The following is a 21372-nucleotide window of genomic DNA, read 5'->3' as shown; positions in this document are numbered from 1 at the left end:
GGTTTTCTATTTTATCTCTGCTTTGAAAACCAGAGCAATCAGATGGCTTATGCAGAAAGTTGGAAAAAGCCTGTATTAGTCCCAAGCCTCAAAAGCCCTGGGATAAAGATGCATGGGAAATTCCACGGGAGTCGATTAAATTAGTGAAGAAACTTGGAGCTGGTCAGTTTGGAGAAGTCTGGATGGGTAAGATTATTCCTTTGAAATGAGTATTTAAATCTGCTGAAAGAAGTATCATTTCAGAGACATTCAGAAAAACAGTGGACGTGAACCTGGTCTGATATACTTGTAAAATATCAAAATTAGGTCCAAAATACACCTTCTGTGAGGGGAGAGGGTTTGTGAGGCGGAGGATACCTGGCAGGACACTTATTCCAAGATTATTGTGTACCAATTTGCTGTTCAGAAAGTAGGTGATTTACGTAGTAAGATTAGAGATGATCACCCCCTACCTTGAATTATCATGCAAGTCCCCAGTAATGAAGGTGTGATAAGACTTACAAGTTTTAAATGTTAATATATACCCCACAAGAAATGATAGCATGAATTATTATAAACGTATTTAGCTTTGTTTGCATATAAACAGTATTTTCTCAGCCTCAGTGACTTCCTGTGGCAAGGGGCTATGGTCAGTATCTAATCACGTTCTGTAAATATTATTTAATCCTCTTACTTTGAAATGCTGCCTATTCTGGCATCTGAGTATTCTTTTGGGTTCTGCATTGCATGTTCTTTGCACTATTCATCACTTACAGACTTGTTACCAGTTACCATCTTATTTGAGGTTAACTATACCTTCCTCCCAAAGTCTTCATTAGGATGTTTTTTCAGGGCAAATCATTTGTAGCCCTTCCCTGAATCTCTGTTTTGGGGTATTATATTTAAATAGTAATAAATTGTTACAGTTATAATAATGGTAGATTATATTATTATTGTTGTTGTTATCATCATTATATTATTATTATTTATTATTATTATTAAACAAGATTCTACAGGCGGGGAATTAACTTAAAGCTGAAACCCAAAGCTTACTAGAAGACACAAAACTATGAAGAAGTCTCTGATGACCCATGAGAGTGCATTAGTCTGATGGGAATGTCATTGCATTGAAGAGATGCTCTCATTTAGAAAAGTAAAGCACAGAGTCGTGCTGTTTGAGTGGCAAATTCCACACACAACTACAGCTTCAATAAGAAAGCTCTCTCTATCTTTTGATATAAATCATGTAAGAAATTCAAGCAACACCACTCTATATTATAGCCAAATTCAGCCTTTTTATCTGCCTTCATGAGAAAAAGCTTAAGAAAGCCTCTAGCTAAGATATACATGAGTGACAATTTACATATTACTTAAGATGACTGTCAGCCATTGTGTAGGTTTTTTTCTGTCTAATAAACCCAGGGGAAGAAAGGTTTAACTGACGCTGAAACTTTGTGGCAGAAGGTAATCACCTGCTTGAAAATGTAAATCATTTTGGGAAGTGACTACTTCTGCACACATACACACACAAAGGCATAAAACTTTAAAAGGGCGTTTCTGTTTCAAGATGTTTCCTCTTGTTTGTGTCATTATTTTAACATCTAAATTGGGCCTAACCCCTCCATCTGAATTGCTGCACTGTGAGAAAAATTAATGTACTGTGAAAGCAATCGCTGTGTTTCCTCTTCTCTTCTTCCTTTCTGAAGCAAGAGAAGCTGATTTGCATGGCACAGGTCCTCTCGAATCAGGAACATGGTTAATCTTAGAACCAAGGAAATTCAAGCTGGAAAAGACATATTAGGTGAACTGTGCAGTGCAGGGTATCAGCAAACACTGTGTATTGCAGTGATCAACCAGTGGCATCAGAAGTTATGTGGAGATACTGAGAAATAATCTAGTTGCTATGGTCTTCTGATTAGATAGCTAGTTGTTAAATGCTCTCCTCATACAGAACAAAGTTATTTTTCAGCCATAGTGTGAATTAGAGAGAAATATTGTTCCATGGCTCAATTACTAAATAAATTTCTTCTCGATAAAGGGTACTTAGGATTGTGGTTTCAGAGGGAGCAGTGTCCCACTCTGAGGAACTCAGCTCCCAAGTTAAGAGAGATGTGGAGCTACTGGAGAGGAGCCAGTGAAGGGTCACAAGGATGGTTAAGGGACGGGACCATCTCTCCTGTGAGGAAAGGCTGAGAGAGCTGGGACTGTTCAGCCTGGAAAAGAGAATGCTTGGAGGGTTCTCATCAATGTTTACAAATACCAGAAGGGAGGGTGCAGAGTAGAGAGACAGGCATTTCTCAGTGGTGCCCAGTGACAGAACCAGAGGTGATAGGCACAAACTGAATCACAGGAGGTTCGCTCTGAACACCAGGAAACACTTTCTCGCTGTGTGAATGACCAAGCACTGGCACAGGTTGCCCAGAGGGGTTGTGGAGTCTCCATCCCTGGAGATATTCGAAAGCCAACTGGACACAGTTCTGGGCAACTGTCTCTAGGTGGCCCTGCTTGGGGGTTGGACCAGATGCCCTCCAGAGGTCCCTTCCAACCTCAACCCTTTTGTGATTCTGTGATATATGGGAAGATAGAGATTATACTGCTACTGCAATGTGAGGATACGCCAGCATACCTTTTATAGTCTTTTAACTTTGTCCAGGAGTACTCTTGGGCTTCCAAGTTGGCATCTTCCTCTTGCACATTTTGGAGGGAGTTAGCATATGTTATGGGGGAGACTAAGGAAACCCTAGGAACAAAAGCAGATCCCCATATCCCCCAAGCACTCGGCTGTGCTCATGTGTGACCTGTGCAGAGAATCTTTTGTCACTTACAAAGTGAGCAGATCAATGCCTCCAGTTCTGAAGAGTTTCTTATACACAGAGAAAACTTGCTATAAAGGACCATCAATTTCCCAGTTTTGTCTATCACTGCAAGTGATAGCATCTAATTTCTTCCTTCATTACAGCTGTGTGCAATTTTATACATTTTATAAAGACTTTCTGGTTTTAGGCTACCAAGTTAGTGTTTGTGTGTATGTTTTGGGCATCAGCTATGGCGATGTGATAGACAAAAGCAGCATGGCAGGGGTGCACTGCACCATGGAAGCGGTTACAAAGCTGCAGCCTGTGCTTTCTTGCCTTCACATTCAATGGGCTGTATGGAGATGAGCTAGAGGTGGAGCTACTCTTGCATTCCTCTGTTCTTCAGCTGAGTGATGGCTGTAGTTTGTAAAGAAGAAATTATGTGCTAACATGCAAGAGGATGTAGAGAAGCTGCTGTTCCTCAGTCTCTTCTCCAGAACCTCTTGCAATTGTAATAGCCTGAGACATTTATCTGGCTTCTAACAGTGTCATACCTCTGTAGCTCAAACAAATTGTTCCCAGTGTAACTTTGCAGGGAATTACTTCAAAAGCAGGGGAAGGAGAAAGCTGCATCTTGTAGGCTTGTTCACAAAGTTATTCATCTTCAGTCCTGGAGATCTTTTCAGAAATGATAGGCTCTGCCTCATCATTGTTATATTACAGCTTGGCCTGATTAAGCCCTTGCAAGAATCTGGGGGCAACTTGGCTGTCCAAGATACTACTCTGGCAAGATAATCATAATCAACTCCAAAATAAATACCTGAAACACTAATAATTTTGGGGGGATTTCTGTTCCAATGTGTAGAATATTAAGATCATAGCTCTCTGTGTGAGACATCATCTCATTCCTCAGACTTGGGTCCTATTGCTTGCGTGACATTTAATATTTAACAGAAGTCTAAACTGCAGAGGGACTAGCTTCTTGCCATGGTATGAAAGGGTTTTTGACCATGGAGTTCAGTGCATCTGGGCAGCTTCTTTAGTGACGCGATGAACCAGAGTAGCACTGCAAGAGCAGGGTCTATGTTTTATGCATAGTGTGCACTGATATGATATGAACCATAATGCTCTCTGGTATTAATAACCCATGAAGAGAATTCTCAAGCAGGGCTAAAAGAAAAGTTAATAAGCCAAACGAAGCCATTATGGTGTAATTTATTAATGAGGCACATCTTGTTTTTATCTCAGGTGTAAAAGATTCTCTCTTTTGGCAACCTCCAAATTGGAATATAAGGAATACGCATTTTGGAGTTTTGTTTTCCTATATAGCTGTTAGAAAAAAAATAGAGAAAATGATACCACAGAAATACTTCTATGAAAATAAAAGACATCTAAAATGAACCAAGGAAACTTACCGGTACTTCTCATCAGTATCAGAAATGGATTTTTTATAGTACATACATGAGCTGAATGTTAGTTGCAAAGAATCTGAATTTAATGTCACATGTTCTAGATGTAAGCAAGAATTTCATTGCTTATCTATCTTTTAAAATTCATGTTTAGGTAGCAAACTAAGCATGTGTTCATTCATATCATACAGCAAGGAACACTGTGACGCAAGTGCTGGGTTTACACCCGAGCCAGGTTCAGTTCAGCCAAGACAGACATTAGCTATGGGTGCAGAGCCCCAGGTACCATGCAAAGCAGGGGTGATGCAGTGCTGTGGCCACCCCTTCCCACAGCTCCTTGCTTGTCACTGGAATCCCTCTGTGATGCAGATTGAACCTTGCATTTGCTGGTGGTGAAGCGCTTTGAGGTCACCAGTTTTCGCTCCACCTGCACAAAAGCTGCAGTTTCTTACCTGTACAGTGAGAGTGTGCCTGCAAAGCAGATGATCATTATGGAATCTACCACAGAGGTTCTCATGGTAATGATAAGTGGCCTGGCATGAGGACTAGGACTTTGTTATATATACTAGGGCAGTACAAATGCATACTAAAAAGATGCTGCCTGCTCCAGGTCTGATGTGATCCTCAGCCCAAATCAAGCTATACACCAGTTTCACTGGTAATGGGTGGGAGAGAGAGGTGGCAAATTCCAGTTTTACCAAACTGACAAGGGTCAGGTTTTTCACAGATGCCATTGTATCTGTTGATAGAGTTCGTGACCACCTTTCCTAAGTGATTTGGTGTCTCATCCCTCCCAATACGGGGTGAAATAAATGAACATGAGAGAGATCAGGATCAGTTATCTCTAATGCTATCATCGGCTCATTTGCTTTGCATGTAACCACCAAAGGGTCAGGGTAGACTTTTATCCCAGTAGAAAACCTCAGAATTGCTGTTGTAGTAAAAAAACCTTTCTGTGAGTAGCACCCTAGTTTGATGGATTTCTTTTGTGAATGTAAAATACTGTTACATAGTCAATGTTAAGTGTGTTGGTTGTAATTGCTTCACAGAAATTACTATGTTCAGCAGAGTATTAACAAATTGGGAGTGGAACTTGTACTATGCTTTAGAGTATGGTATGGAATAGTAGAAATGATACAAATAAGCTTTCTTCTTAAGCAGAAAGAAATGCATTTAACATCTGTTTTTCTGATAGGTACAAACCATATACCTGAGCTTTAACAGCACGTTTGACCTGTAGTTTTCTTTCCTTACTCTTAGGTCATTTAGAGGCATATCTTTGTTGTGCTTTGACCAGACCGTATTTGGAAAAATAGATTTAATAATCATGCAGGTGGAAATTTTGTGATAGATATAGTGGCTTTTCTCAGGTGATGATCCTTCTTTAACAAAGGTGGTAGAAGATTGCAGTGGTTAGAGCAATCCCGTAAGATCTGGGAAAATTAGTTCCTTGCTTTCCCACTGATTTCTTATGTTTGGATGATAAATAGTATAAGGAAATTGTGGACATTTAGAGGTGTATCCATTGTGGTAATATTGTCTGGGTTGTTACTGAATAAGGAAATGAGTCATGAAAGTTTTGCCTCTTGAAAAATAATTTTGCAATTTTGAAATGGGCATGGTGGGGGCAAAAATTGCATTTATATCCCTCTCTCTTTTTCTCTCTCTCTTCTTTTATTTCTTTTATTTTTTAAACTAAATGACTTCACAAGATAAACTTAAGGATCAGTTCTTGCTACTCCTTTTTTAATGCTATTTAACATTTATTTAATGTTTGGAAAGCATTAAATCAGAATGCAATTCACTGCTTTTCTCTTTACTGATAGTTGCTTTTTATATAATTAGAATCTTACATTAGCAGGTTTGATAAACAGAAATGAAAGAGCCACAGTTTCTTCCACTCTTGGCATGGGCTATGTGATAAGAAGTTATCTCGTTTTAAATCTTGCTCTGAGCACTGCAGGATTGCAGTCCTGGCAGCATATCTTTGTTGGTCATAAGAACATTTATTTGATTGCACTTACCTGTAATGCTTCATTTTGAGCACCAAGTGTTACAGAGAGGATTATAAGCATGACACTGGCATGCATAAAATGGCTATAATCATGGAATTTAAATATGCTCCAGAATCTTACAAGCAGTCCATGGACTCCGTTAGATCCTGAGACTATTTAAGCGAACATTCATTAAAACATCTCTTGACCGAATATTTTAGGGGCTACTTGTACATGAAAACTTTGTATGAAGATGATTTGCTTGCTTTGTTTGTTTTTTTGGGTTTCATGGGGTTTTTTTTAGATAAATGATTTCTGAAAATGGGAAATGGATTATTTTTTCACTGCAGTCTTGTATCAGTTGCAAAATAAAAAGGAATTCTAGCATAAATATTTGTGCTACATCTGGCACTTGCTCTCAGGCTCTTAGCTATTACTGGAATCCAGCCTCAGCTGCTTTACACATTCCTAGTGGTTGGGGTGCTGTGTGGCACAGAGTGACTTCAAGCGCGCTGACCGTATTCCCTCCTTGTAGGTTACTATCATAATAGTACAAAAGTGGCTGTGAAGACTCTGAAGCCTGGAACGATGTCTGTGCAAGCCTTCCTGGAGGAAGCGAACCTCATGAAAACACTTCAGCACGATAAACTTGTCAGGCTTTATGCTGTAGTGACCAAAGAAGAGCCTATTTATATTATAACAGAATTCATGGCAAAAGGTGAGAACAATGTTGGATCTGTGAGCAATGCTTTAGTAAACTCCTCTGCTTCTCCTAAATTAGTTCTGGTTCTTTAAAAAGGAAGGAATAAAAAATGAAAACTTAGGATTCTAGCATTATTCTTTTGAGAGCTCTGACATAAAGTGAAGGAGGACCTATCCTAGAGGAATGCTGAAGCTTTAATTTTATGATTCATTGCTGCAGTTGTGAAAGAAACTATTTTTACAGTTTTCATAAATATAGCATTTTCAATTACTTCAGATGCAGAGCATAACCCCAAAATAGCTCTGGTTCCTTTGGGCTCCCTACCTGACTTCTGTGCCTGGTGTCATAGAAAGGCAACTAAAAAAAACCTTAGAAATTGCCTTATGTGGCCCTTGAATTGATAAATACATGTGTAATAAGGTAAGTGATGCGCTACTAGGAAAAGACAACCTTTATTACAGCATTACTACACAAAGTAAGTGAAGTTTCCTTCTTAGATTGTCTTGGGTGCTATATTTTCTTGGGTTGTTCTGTTTTCAAGAAATTCTGCTGACAACTTCATAAACAAGTGTTGAGCCACTTACTTTCTATGACTTGGAAAGGATTGATATGTGGCATTCTCCTAGACAGCTTTCCTGATAGTCCATAGACTAGGGCACTTATCAAATTCAGCACCACTGAACTAATGTAGGGTCAGATGAGAGTTTTCTACAGCCAGGAAAATAGCAAACTTGGATGCCTGACATCCTAACTTGGATATTACTGTTGTTAAATCATGTAAAGAGACTGCCTTACTGTAGTCAACTTGAAAATACATCAAAACACTTCCCTGCAAAAATTTTGTGATCCAGAAAATCGGGGATCTGGCATGACCTTTATTTCAGTAACAAGCTGCACTGACTCAATCTTTCTCTGCTTTAACAGGAAGTTTGCTGGATTTTCTGAAGAGTGATGAAGGAAGCAAATTGTTTCTTCCAAAGCTGATTGACTTCTCTGCTCAGGTAAAGTTTATGAAATATGCTCAAAATTAATGGGGTTTATTTCTCTCTGAGTCTAAAACTCCTGCTGGGCAACTTTGGGTATTTTACATTAAGAAATAATTTAATTTTCAGATAAATTTTGGTCTGACAAAATAAGGTTGCTTGAAAGGAGGGAATAGATAAAATAGTTTTCAAACAGAATATGTGAAATTAGGCTTAACTCACTGCTGGTGACCTGCTAAAGATGGCGGTGGTACCCTGCTTAGATGGTGGTGGTACACAGCTACTTTCCTTTGTGGAAAAACTGCTTTCAATTCACACGGCTGTGAGTTGGAGAGTAAGTACACTTTTGTGAGTTTGTGCTTATGAGATTCCTTCAGTGTTCATAAATGCATCGTTTTTAGTTCTTAGGTCAATTTGTGAAACTTCTTTTAACCTCAGAGGACTATTGTTGGATTTCAAACTCTTATGTAAATTACTGTGAAATCAATGAAATCTAGTCAAATAATGTTTCAGGTACTAGTATCTGATCTGTGGACCAAGAAAATTGTTTCAAAATCTACAGGTTATCCCATGTCATAAATGAAATATGTAGAGAGAGACCCCAGACTGATTTGTGTGTGTCAAAGCCTGGATCAAAGGTGCCTGAAGCCCAGTGTTTCACCTCGGACTGTTGCCAGCATTAGATGTCCAGTGAGGCATATAAGAAAATAGAGTAAGAATTGTGCAAATTTTGCAAGCTGTAGTTCATGTTACTAATAGGTAATGAAGTAATTTCTGGTAGGTTATTGTTTCACTGACGTTTTGGGGGTTTTATTATGCAGACTGTTGTACTCTATTACACTAACTTGTTATAATCCATGGCGAAAAATGAGAACATTTTAAAAAGATGTAATAAAACACTAGGGATTTATTTAAAAAAAAAAAAAAAAATCACTGTAAGAATATTATATAACTGTTTAATATAACTATTGCTATACAAATAAATACAAGATTAGATATTAGGAAATATTTCTTTACCAAGAGGGTGGTCAAACACTGGAATAGGCTTCCTAGAGGGGTGATTGATGCCCCAAACCTGTCAGTGTTTAAGAGGCATTTGGACAATGCTCTTAACAACATGCTTTAACTTTTGGTTAAAGTGGCCTGAAGTGGTCAAGCAGTTGGACTAGGTGATCGTTGGAGGTTCTTTCCAACTGAAACTCTTCTGTTCTATCGTATATTTACCCAAAGAGCTCCCAATACTTTTTTCACAGTTCTTAAAATCATACATGCTTCTGTTTGATGAGATCTGCTGAAAATGTATGGTGCAAATTTGGTGAACGTTTTGCATGTATAAACTCTCCCTGCTTTTGATGCAAAGCAGTTATCTACCTCTACCATGTAGCACACACATGCATGGTGGCTGTGGTTAGGAAAATGATATGAATTGTTGCTTAACATACTCATGTCATAACTTTCAAACCATGTCTAAGTAATCATTTTTACAGGATTTTGGTTTAAAATAGGGTAGGAGGGAATTGGAGAGGTTCTTAGCCTGGTTGTTTCTCAATATTTTGGAAATAGTAGGTCACACCCTTTTGTTCTGTCCCCAGAGTGGACCTCATTTGTAACCAAATAAAAACTAAGTGCAACTTAAATACTGATTCAGCATTTGTATTTTTTCCTCATTTTGCTTGCCTGCTTTGCAGGCAAGTCAGGATGTGTGTATTTGGATTTACTGACAGTTTTCAAGTGCCTCGTAAACCACTCATATGCACTTGAACTATCCTAACCCATTTCTTTCTCTTTTCCACCCTGTGTTTTTATGCCTTTGTCATTCACATTAACCTTGTGTACATCCTGGGCCCTTTCAGTGGAGACAGAAGCAGAGGGTTGCATTTAAAAACCTCCCTGTAGCATTTGTATGTAGTCTTCTCCATCTGTTTAATGTGAATGTTTTCCTTGGTTCTGTCCTGTTTCTAATGCATCCCTATTTATACTTACAATGTATCGCACTTTTTTTCTGGGTGGGCACTTATGATTTCTATCACATTGGGGTATTTTTTTTTTTTTTTTTTTTTTTTAATTTGTCTTTGTCATAATGGGGTGTTTCTGGCCACATATGGTTTGGCCTCATTTTTCTCATGAAGCATTGTCTTGATGGTAGGTGTGATTGCCCTTGCACTTAACAATTCTGAGGTTTTGATGGTATGCTTGTTCCTGAGACTCTTTTCCCATGAGGTTGCACTTTTCAGCCCTTCAGGTTGTTGAAAACTTGCTTTCCTTAAAACAAACAAACAAACCAATCAAGAAAACTTCATATTTTGCCATTCTTTCATTTCCTTTCATTTTCATTCCACTCTTTTTCATGATCCTTGTCATTTAGTTTTTCTTCTCAACATGATATATGTTCTCAGCATGATGTAAAAATATTCTGTTAGGTTGACCTTAAGCAAACCCATCTGGCTTCTTTATACTCCACATTTTTACATACAGCCTAGAAATGCACAAGAGGAATCAATTACACCTGTTGCTGTAAATTCCTCTCTGCATGGAGAAACAGCACTGCAAACTATCTGTAAAACATGGTTGGTTTGTGATAACTCTTGCAAAAGAGGATTACAGACCTTGGAATGGAAGTTGAAATCAAGCATGTTTTTGAGTTTAAAGACGGAGCTATGAAGGAAGCCAGAAGTTCTCTGGTTTCGTAGCAAAAAAACCAAACCCAACAAACAAACCAAAATAAAACAAAAGGTGGGTGTCACCTTCTGAAAAAGAGAAAAACACGGAACTACCCATCCCTCTACGTCAGCTGTGATGTTTCACCAAGGACATCTGTGAGCTGGGACCAAGTACTTTTCCTTTTCAGAAGGTGTAGCTCTTCTGTGTCCTTAGACAGTCCTCTTCTGAAATGGTGGTTTAATAGGTTCTCCCCTCCCTGCTTCAAAGTCCTTTGCTGCTTTCTTCAAACACCTTAGGAAGTAGGTAACGCATGTTTTCAAAGCAGCACTGCTTGCTCCATGATTTTATTACCATTTTCTTTCAGGAATTTGCAAGATTTTTATACCTATTTGTGAAATGACCCACAAATATTCCGGAAAGTTAAGTAATTACCTTGTTTTACAGGTAGGAAGAACAGGAACAGAGAGGAAAGAGCACTGCAAGCTGAAATCATGCCTCAAATGGGTGACAGAGCTGCGTGCAGAACTGCAGCTCCCAGTCATTCACTTGGAATATGACTTTCAGCTGCAGCTTTACAGTATGAAGGCTGACTTGTGGAGTCATTTATTTCTTCCAGAAGACTTTTCTTCCATTCTTACCCTGTTCCCAGTATTCAGAGATTTGGTGGTTGATGGTTTTTAAAAGGATTTAACTTGGGTATTTCTAGAAGCGTGTCAGTGCTTCGTTAAAGGTGAAGGGGAAACTGCTCCCTTCTTGGTGGTAACACTTGTGCAGTGTAGGCAGAATCCTCTCTTAAAGGACACAAAACAGATTGCAGAAGCCCAAATTACCTTTCCCATCCTGCTCCTGAGTAGTAGTTACATGTAGCCGAACAGTCTTGACAGGTACCAATGATCATTAAAAGAAGGGGAAAAAGGGTTTAATTTTCTTTTGTTCCCATGAATTTCTCTACTTTTAACATATCATTTGGCAATGAAAACCCAACAATTACCACAAAGAGTTATCACATGGGCTTTGGCACCAATTCCCTTGATTAAAAAATCCTCTCTTCCTTTTTTCTTTTCCCAAAAGCAAAGGTTTAATGTGACCAGATGTGTGAATTCAGTTGTCCAGTTGCTGTGTTTCCTCTCCTTCTCCCATTCAAAATTCTTTGCCCGTTATTCTTTTCCTACTTGGGAATTTTTCGCATGCCCAGATGCTGGCACATACGTAGCCTCTTTCAATTTCTCTGATTCAGTGCAGTCAAAACCATTGTCCTGGGATTTCACGGAAATGTAGTTTGTATTTGCTGAAAACTTAATGATTGTTTCATGTCACATTCTTCATTTGTGACTAATCAGATGATGACTTTAGTGGGTCTGGCACGAGTAAGAGGAAATAAAATGGTCTTTCCAATGACTTTGCTTGGTTGGGCTTGGAAACTAAATATCACCGTCACAAATGTCTCTTTTGTGAAGTGAATGTCTCCCTAGGAGTTCACCCAAATGTTCAATCCATGCAGTAGGAGGAAAGTTGACTCCTTTGTGATGGTTGATGTATTTGTGGTGATATTAGTGGACCTGTGGGCACTTTGGTTGTATCTGCCAAGCTGGCCAGTCCAATCTCAGCACCGATCTTGCAGGAAAACCTTCCCTTTCATCTCTCATTCCTTCCAAAACCCAAGTAATGGCATGGGGAGGAGAGATAAGCAAAGCGGGCTCTGAATTGAATACTGCTCTTCTATTTTGTCTGTAAGTCTCTAGTAAGACTCTATGTGGCAATTATTCACTAGTAGCTGCTTCCTTCATTATAAAAAGTCTTATTTCTAGAAAAAGTGAAATGCAGGTGTTCTTCATTCTCTTCATCATCAGAGTTTCTTTCTGATTTAGTGTGAGAAACTCCCCTGCATTGTACAAGGGCAATGTAGTGGTCTGCTCTGAAGAGTATATTGGTTTGTAAGAACAGGTTTGTAGTGAAGGAGGTGGGAGGGCAAGTGGCTCTATTTTTCCATTACCTAAACCAAAAAAGAGGAATGAAGACCTCACACACAAACGTGTGGTTTGTGTTGTAAGTGGTGGCAGTGTGTGCCTTCACAGGGGACCTTCCTCAGGGACCTTTTAAAAATGGGTAAGCAGAAGTGATGTTAATGTTTTCTTAAGGTTCAGTCAGGTGCTCCTGCCTGCTTTACTGCACGGCTGAAACAAGCGCCTCGGGTGCTGAGAAAGTGTCCATGTGCTTGCCTTCTCCTGAGGTGGAAAGAGCCCATGTATGAGTGTGCTAGCAACTGGCACTGGAGAAGGACCCTTCCTGCTTTACTGATGCTTGGTTAGCAAATCTGAGAGCTTGTGCATTCCCCAAAGAATGAGCCCATGAGCAAGCTCTCTGTCACCCACCCACAGACATCCTGGAGAGGTATCTGTGGCACAGGTTGGACCGTGGGCCATGCCTGGGAATGACCCATCACCAGAGTCTCACAAGGAAGAGAACTGGCAGCTCACAAGCACTGGGTTTATTTTTCCTTTTTCCTAGATCCTCTTTTGGACAAAACACCATCTACACATCAGTTTTCTTGCTCTTAGTTTAGAAACTATTGTTTCAGGTTTTTTTTCTGAAAAGTAAAATGATTTTCTTTCAGGGAGAAAAAAAAAAGAAAAGCAGTCTGAGTAAATACTGGAAAAAAGATCAAGCCCTGTGCATATTTTGAGGACATTAAATCATCTTTAGTTTGGTTTGGAAATCAATTTGGGCTGCTGAAATACAAATTAAATTTACTTATGGTAGTATCTGAGAGCTGGCTGTTGTTAAACACTCCTCGTCTATGAACAGTTACATGTTGTTGAAGAAGAAAATAAAGTTGTTTGACCTATCTTAGTAATTGTTTCCTGATTGTCCAGGCCTATTCCGGGTAAATAGAATGCTGTGGGTTGGTTTTTTTTTTACCTTATGTGCAGTGCTGTTTTGTCAGTCCTTAAAAGAACATCTGCATCTTGTTTGACTTATTAATTTCTTCCATTTTCTTAGAAATTGGCAAGCTCAATAATTTGGAGAAGAAAATATTTTAGTAGAAATCTTAAGAACATTTTAATTAAGATTTTATTTCAGGAAATGTCTCTAACATATATCTCTAATCTTGCCAGCTGTTATTCACCCAAACAATTCTTTTGAAGCTGCTATTGTAAGTATAGTATTGCAGGACTAGATCTACATGTAGGTTTTCCATGGCAATCACCCATTCCTTGCTTCCATATGAAAAATGCTCCAAAGATAGTGGTAATGAATAAAATGGATGTGGCTTTGCTGATACCTTAAAAGAACAAAGAGATAAGACCTGCTAATGGTGTTAAAATATCAAAATACTTGTTTCTTCGGTTACAGATTGCAGAAGGGATGGCATACATCGAAAGAAAAAATTATATCCATCGAGATTTGAGAGCAGCGAATGTTCTGGTTTCGGACTTACTGATGTGCAAAATTGCTGATTTTGGACTAGCGAGAGTCATTGAAGACAATGAATACACAGCAAGGGAAGGTATGTAATTTTATTTTCATCTTTAAAGCTTTAGCTTCTGGGAGGCAGTAAGGCTGGATTCAACAATAATATGATCATCAAGGACAGAAAATGCTATGACAACTTCCTGGAGGCAACATTCTAATGCCATCAAATTTTAAAAAGAATGAGGAAAAAAATAACCTTTCGAAAAGGCTTTTCGAAAAGTTTGCTTTAAATAAATTTGAAGAAGAAAGAAAATTGAGAGTACTTAACTGCACACAGTTTTCTCTAAATTGCACAAATTATTTGCACAGCCACAGCTTCCATCCCTCTGAATTAAATGCCAAGAAAATATGTTCTTATTTTCTCATCACATCCTTAAATGCTATATGCACCTCCTTTCACTTGGAGAAAGGAAGAAGCCGTAGCAGGTGTAGTTGCAGGTAACAAGAAAACCTTTAGCAGATCTGGTTATCTTTTGAAGCTGCTTTAGGAGCTGCAACATTGATTTGCATGTTCAGCAGCACCGAACACTGTAGAGACACTGGAAACCTGGGTAATATTCAGCATGTGGATGGGAGGTAACATTGCAGCAGGGTCAGGACTGGCAAGAGGGAAAACCATAATGTTAAAGATATTTGTCTGGGTTTTGCCATGTGTGTTTTGCTAATTTGGTCAAGGATCCTTTTGAGAAGTGAGTAGTCAACTTGCTGTAGTGAGAAGTTTTTATTTATGTTTCCATGCACAGATTGCATTGAGGTAACTTTTCGGGCAGGTTTGTTGGCTGGCTTTCCCCTTCTTGTTTTAAAGACACTACCTCATATTTTCACACAGTCTGGATGGAAACTGGTAATGTAGGATGAAAGGGAAAGAACCAAGGTATGAGAAAGAAAGTGAACAGTGCATTACAGCTGAGATTAAAGGAAAATGAGCTATTCAGCAGTCACTGAGTAACAGCAGTTCAATAGAACAGAGGGAGGGGTCTGATAAAGCAGTTTTCAGAGGTACAGAACCCATATTTGTGTTTTTTAGCCAGCCCTGAACGTTCTATATTGATTAAATGAACCTTTCAGGTTATAAATTCTTTATGCTGAGTTTCTTCAATGTGTTTTCTGCTATTCAGAAAAGTTTCCTAGCTTACCTGGTATTTAGTGCCAGAATGATAGAGCAGACTAAAAAGGGCATAGAGACAATCTGCTTGTATTACTCTTCATGGTCTGAAGAGCTAACATAAGATTTCCCAATAAAGGCTGCTTGAACTTTTCTTATTTAACTGTAAGGAGTTTGCTTTTATAGGGGATTTTCTGGAATCAGCTAGTTAGACATAAAAGACAGTATTTGAAGATATGACTTTATAAGATATCACTTGCTACTGCTTTTGCATCTATGGCTGAATGTGAAATGTGGTGGTGTATCTGGAAACTAGACTGACTTTCTTTAAAATAGGAAAAGGTAGTTAAAGTCTTGCAAAGTTCCAGGTAATGGGAATTGTAAGATTGTTGTCTGACCACTGGTCAGAAGGGAAAATGGTGACTAATTTTAGCATAAATTCATCATACCTAAGAGTCAAAAGGTGCTATGTATCATTCAGCATCTTATTTGCACCTCTGACACAAGACAGTATGGTAACATGTATCCTGCAGCACATCTCTGCTGATAACTCTTGGATAGAAGGAGTTGCTGGAATCTTTGCTAACTTAGGGGTATCATAGGCAAGTAATTTAAAACCTTTTAGTGACTTGATATGAAGTGTTTACATTTACCTTTGATTGAGACTGTACTTCTTTTTTTTAGGTGCAAAATTCCCTATTAAATGGACAGCACCAGAGGCAATTAACTATGGATCTTTCACTATTAAATCTGATGTGTGGTCGTTTGGGATTCTCCTGTATGAAATCATTACATATGGGAAGATTCCTTATCCAGGTATGGGCATGTGTTTATGCCATTACTCTGTATCTATACTTTGGTGTTAAAAAGCCACGAAAATACACAAGGAAAGAGCTGGCATCCAACAGCAGCAACAGCAGTGATTTGGAAAATATCTTGCAGGTTTGAAAAACTTTGCTTTGAAAACTTATAGTCCCCGTATGTATGACTCTCTGGGGTAAATTTTAGCAAACAGACTAAAGGCACCATGAACACGTAGTCATTTTTATACATTCAAAAGGGGTTAAAACCACAGCGAATGCAGCATTGTCACAGATCCAGTCTTTACGGTCCACAGCACAGTGCCACAGCGAGGATGCAGTGCTACAGGTTCTAATGGTGCTGCATAAGGTGCTGGGGTTTTAAATATTGTAGTATGTGAAAGTACTAAGAAAGCATGTTTTCACAAGCAAATAGGCTGCTAGCTTACCAAACAAATATGAAAGCAGACCCTAAAGTAGTGTTGACGTACTGTTTGGAATATTTACTCTTCGTTGCTCCATACAGTTCAGGTATGAGAGCACAGCGGAGTACATCATCTGTGGGTGCTGTATTAGGTAGCTGGGAAATGGTTATGATGTGCTTCATGTTTCATTTTTTTTTCTTCATGTTTCTTTCATTTCTTCATGTCTTTAACATGTCTGTTAAACAAAATACACAGTGTTTCCAGTACACAGAGATAGCTTGTATGAAGGGCATTTTTATGCACACAAAATTGTCACATCTCAGGCACAGCTGATTAACTCCATGCAGTAGACTGTACTCATTTAAGCTTAATGAGGTTATGGAAAATTGACCTAAATTCTCTTATCTTGTGGGCAAATGGGACAAGTACAGCCACGTTCACCTGTACTTCTGAGAAGAACCCTTAGGATCCTGCAGTTTACAGACAGTAAAGGGAGAGCAGATATTTCCTCCAAGCGAAGCTTTCCCAGAGCTTCCAGTGCGGCAGCTCTTGCTATTTAAACAGCAAAAACATTTTCACCACCTCTTCATAAGCATCTGGAATTCTGCATCCTGAACTGCCAGAGACAGCAGAGTCCCTGAAATGACAGCAGGCTCAACACCCCTGGGCACAGGGAGACAAGACCTCCCATGAGACTCAGGCAGGCAGGAAGGGATGATGGTGGCCAACTGTACATTATGGAAGAACATATCCACTTACCATACAACAGGTAGAGCCAAACCAGACATTCTCATTGCTTGGTAAGGCTCTAGTCCATGAAAGCACTTATGCTCAAATGTAGCCCCTTTCGACTTCAAGTGATGATAGGGCTGCTTGCACAGTGAAGTGTTCAAATATATGCTCTGGGCTGGCTTTTAGGTAAGGGCTATAAAATATGTGACTGCGTAGTAGGTCCTCCCAAAGCTCTTCCAAACACTGCTTATGTCCCTAGGAGGGATCAGATGGGAGTTATATGCAGCCAAGTAATGCAAGGTTCTTCACACAGTCGGGATACTTTTTTTCCCATTAGCACGTGCCTGTGTACCCAGACAGTTGCCTATGCTGAGCTGGGCTCGCAAGGTTTTTTCTGGATGCCTTGAAAATTGTCCTTCCCTGAGCAAATCTACGAGCTCACCTGGAAACCGGCAGTACAAACCACAAACTCCAGTCCAATACTTAGTTCTGCAGTCCAATACTTAAGTCTGCTCATTCTTTACCTCCATAAAACATACCATATTTTTATTTTAAGAACAAAATCAATCTGTACAGCAGACATGGTATTGCTGTACTACTGTGGGAAAATACCTCTTCTAGAGGAAGTCTAGGCAATATTTTTCATAAGTATGGGAGCATTTTTATGAGCACCATAAATAGGCCAGACACTGTGGATTCATTTGTCAACCAGCAACTAGAAGTGGAAGCCTCTTGCCTGCATACTGGAGGATTTTAATAGTTTGCAGGCATTGCTTGCGTTAAATTGGAAGAGGGATATATGTCTATTTTAAATAGAAGTATGAATTGAAATAGCCTATTAGACTGAAAGTTGATACTGAAGAATCAGAACAACAAAATAAATGGGTGACCAATTTACTTTACATGAAGAAATGTGACAGGTTTGGGCAAATTACTCAGGCATGGCAAAAGTAACTCTCCATCTCAGTATGGGTGGAGTCTGTAGCAAGCAGGTTAGAAGCTCTGCAGGTAGAGACAAAGATTGATGCCTGGGTGGGCTGTTGCTGTGAATCTCGCCACCACTGGAAGCAGAACAAATGGTGGCAGGACTGGTCACAGGAACAGAATGGAGCTGGTTCTGGAGACAAGAGTTACAATCTCTCTCACAGTCATGTTAGACTTGGCACCGGAGGGGTTACTGCACTCAATGGGGAAAATATAAATCTTCCCCCCGGGATTTTCAGAGCAAGTACCTCGGTGCCAGTGCGCACCTCAGCCTTTCTTATTGAACTCATATTAGTAACTGCCTTTAATAAGTAGCAACAGTCTTGTATTATTTGCTGAAGACCTTCAGAATGAACTAGATAGCTAAAGAACTTCTTTTTTTCCTTTTTTAGGATTTGAGATCATTTAATGAAAACTTTCTTTTTTTTTTTTTTTTTGTTGAAGGTATGAGCAATTCAGATGTGATGGTTGCTCTTCAGCGTGGGTACCGAATGCCACGCATGGAAACCTGTCCAGCTGAGCTTTACGATATCATGAAAACGTGCTGGAAAGACAAAGCAGAAGAAAGGCCAACATTTGATTATCTACAGAGTGTGCTTGGTGACTTCTACACAGCAACAGAAGGGCAGTATCAACAACAGCCATAGAGCAAAGAACACTTTTTCTATTGACATGGATCATAGGCACAGACTATTATTTGGACAGACTGCTCAAACCAATTACTTCACAAGTTTGGATGTCTTAACTGAGTGTGGAAGCTGAAATGCTGAAGGAAAGAGTAATTCTGCAGAGAAAAAGTAGTATTTTTATTTGGTTAAAACAGTTTCTCTAAAGCTTGAAGTTCTCCTTAAATGCTCTGTGTTTTGCATCTGCAGAATCATCCCAAAGCAAGCAGGCTTTTTGGGGTGGGGAGGGAGAAGGAAGGAAAGCCATCATGCACTGGTACAGTTTGCCAATGCCTTCTTAGGATCTAAGTTATGCAATATATTACAAAGAGGCCTCTATAAAAGGGGCAAGACGATGCCTGAACAGCTGTTTTCAAAAGAAAAAGTCATGAAGGAGAACTTGGAGATTGAAGACATGGTGATGTTTTTAAATCATCTTTTTTGAAATGCAGGATATTGTGAAAATTATTTTTCTATCTATCTTTGTTATCATTGTTATTTCACATTAGCATCTGGAGTACTGTCACCTCTTGTAAGACTTTCTGAACAGTGTCATGGTTTCCTTTAAGGAAGGGTGATGTATGTTTCTTTACACCGAAGATGATTCTAGTTTACTGCTGTATCACTCATACTAAGTTTAAAATCATTCTCAAGGCATCACAAGCCATCAGAGCTGCAGAAGTGCAATGTGAACACACAAGACAGCAGAAGCGGCAGCACACCTACCACTGTGTTCAAAGTCATCATCTGAAGTCCATGGGAAAGCACAGGACGTTGAAGGAAGTTGATAATTTCATTGCGGTCACTGAGACTGTTACCAGTGAAAATATTTTAATCTTAATTTTAATCCTCTGTGATTATTCAAGACTATTCCTTATATTTTTGCTGCTTTAATCAACTAACCTCAAAATGTGTTTTAAAGCTAAAACTAGCTCTAGCCCTATCAGAAATAACTTGTGGAAATAGGCAATAACGATGCCAAGTTACATTGCAGTGACACTATAGGTTTGTTGCTCACTATCTAAATCCAATTCCTAAAAGTGAATGCAGTTTGCTAAGCTCTACCTATCAACTTGTTCTGTCAAATTACCTACCAAAACAGCTGAGCTAGTGCAATTGCAATGTAACTATAGCATAGATTACTTTTTCGTTCTCCAAAGTGGCACTGGTTCTTACAACTGAAACCCAGTACATCTTTGTCACCCCTCCACCCAGTTATTTAGGCAAATGGTACTTTGCAGAAGCTTAAAACCCTTTTGAGCCTCAGCGTGCCTGCAGTGAGCAGTATAAATATTCATTGCTTTTCTTTTTCCATTGGCTTCATTCAGTCAAACTGTGCAGTTTAAGCAGACTATCAGTTAAATATGTAAATAGTTTCTATTGTATGGTGATTTTTAATTTTAATAAACACTTAATCTGAAGCAAGTTGTACAGTAGTAATTTGAAATTAAACAAATTACTGATGTTCTATCCAGAGTGGTAGCTTCAAATGGAACAGGGGAACATCTGTTCATCACCACTAACAAGATTAATGGATTCTGCTTTCCTTATGCCTATTCGGCTTTGAGACACTGAAAATGGCCGAACCAGCCCTTTCTGCATTCTGGTTAGGGTTTCTTTTTGGTCTGGAGGGCAGGAAGAGAGCAAGTCAGTCCTCAGCCATCCTTTAGAAGAGCTTCTCAAAAGTCTTTAATGTAATATCACCACAGTCCCCTGCAACTCTTTCGAAAACATTAGTTAAGAATTGCTCAGTCCTTCATTACAGGCTTCATTTTATTTTCAGGGGGGAAAAAAAGAAATAGCTTAAAATAGTGTAACCTTGTCTTTCAAGCCATTTCCTGTAGCCAACCATAGGCTCTGGGAAGTAGGATGGAAGAGTTGCTCAGAGAATAAGAGGTTACAGTTAGCATTACATAAAGTTGCTAACATTCATTTGTCTGAGAGTGTCATACTGTCAAGGTGTAGCACTAGAACATTTGAAATAGTATCACAGAAAGTTTTCAGCATTAGCCTGTTCTGGTGATTTTTTTTTTTGAGGGTTTTTTTAACTTGTTTGAATATTGCTTTTCTTTGAGCAATTTGTACAAAAAAGCTTTCTTATTCAAGGGATCAACACTCCGTGTATTGTACAACTACACCAAAATATTAATAGCTGGAATATAGTGTGTGGGAGCAGAATAATACTTTAGACATTCTACCCTGTAGACCTACTGGAGCCAAGTAAGCTGTATTTAACAGAAACCGTTCAAAATATGAGAACAGCACTGGCTCAAGTGCTGCATCTCTAGCCTGGTTACAGACATGTCAGAGCGATTACTTACCACTGCATTTACACAAACCAGCCCAAAACTCAGAAGCCCTGGCAAGAACAGTCACACCGGTGAAAGGCTGTTCTGAGCGTTGTACAGTAAGCCTACACCACCTAGCGTTTCCACACGAAGAGTGAGGTTCTTGCTCTGAACTGGGTCCCTTTCCATTACGAGGAACAGCTTGACAGGGACTGATCAATCCCATTTACTTATGGATTCTATCTTGTTCTAAAGCAATCCTCCAGCACTTACAGGCATGGTACTTTCACAGTAGTTTTAGAAAAAACTCTTGCCCTCACTGAAATGAAATCGCATTAAGAAAGGTACTTGAAGTTTTATCATGCTCCAGTCTTC

General features: G+C 39.1%; 1 protein-coding gene across 5 annotated transcripts in view; it reads left to right on the top strand.

Annotated features, from left to right (window-relative positions):
• Positions 1–20130, top strand: part of LYN (LYN proto-oncogene, Src family tyrosine kinase) — a 49219-nt gene extending 29089 nt beyond the window's left edge. For all 5 annotated transcript variants that reach the window (XM_030483508.1, XM_030483490.1, XM_030483480.1 and 2 more), the window contains exons 8-13: positions 34–186; positions 6713–6895; positions 7805–7881; positions 13879–14032; positions 15788–15919; positions 18489–20130. In XM_030483508.1, coding sequence (XP_030339368.1) covers positions 34–186; positions 6713–6895; positions 7805–7881; positions 13879–14032; positions 15788–15919; positions 18489–18691 — 902 coding nt within the window. In that variant the 3' untranslated portion in view covers positions 18692–20130. The remainder of the gene's footprint in view (positions 1–33; positions 187–6712; positions 6896–7804; positions 7882–13878; positions 14033–15787; positions 15920–18488) is intronic.
• Positions 20131–21372: the final 1242 nt, after the last annotated feature.

The sequence above is a fragment of the Strigops habroptila genome, chromosome 1, assembly GCF_004027225.2.
Source record: "Strigops habroptila isolate Jane chromosome 1, bStrHab1.2.pri, whole genome shotgun sequence".
Lineage (NCBI taxonomy): Eukaryota > Metazoa > Chordata > Aves > Psittaciformes > Psittacidae > Strigops > Strigops habroptila.
This window is presented reverse-complemented; position numbering and strand designations above follow the sequence as displayed.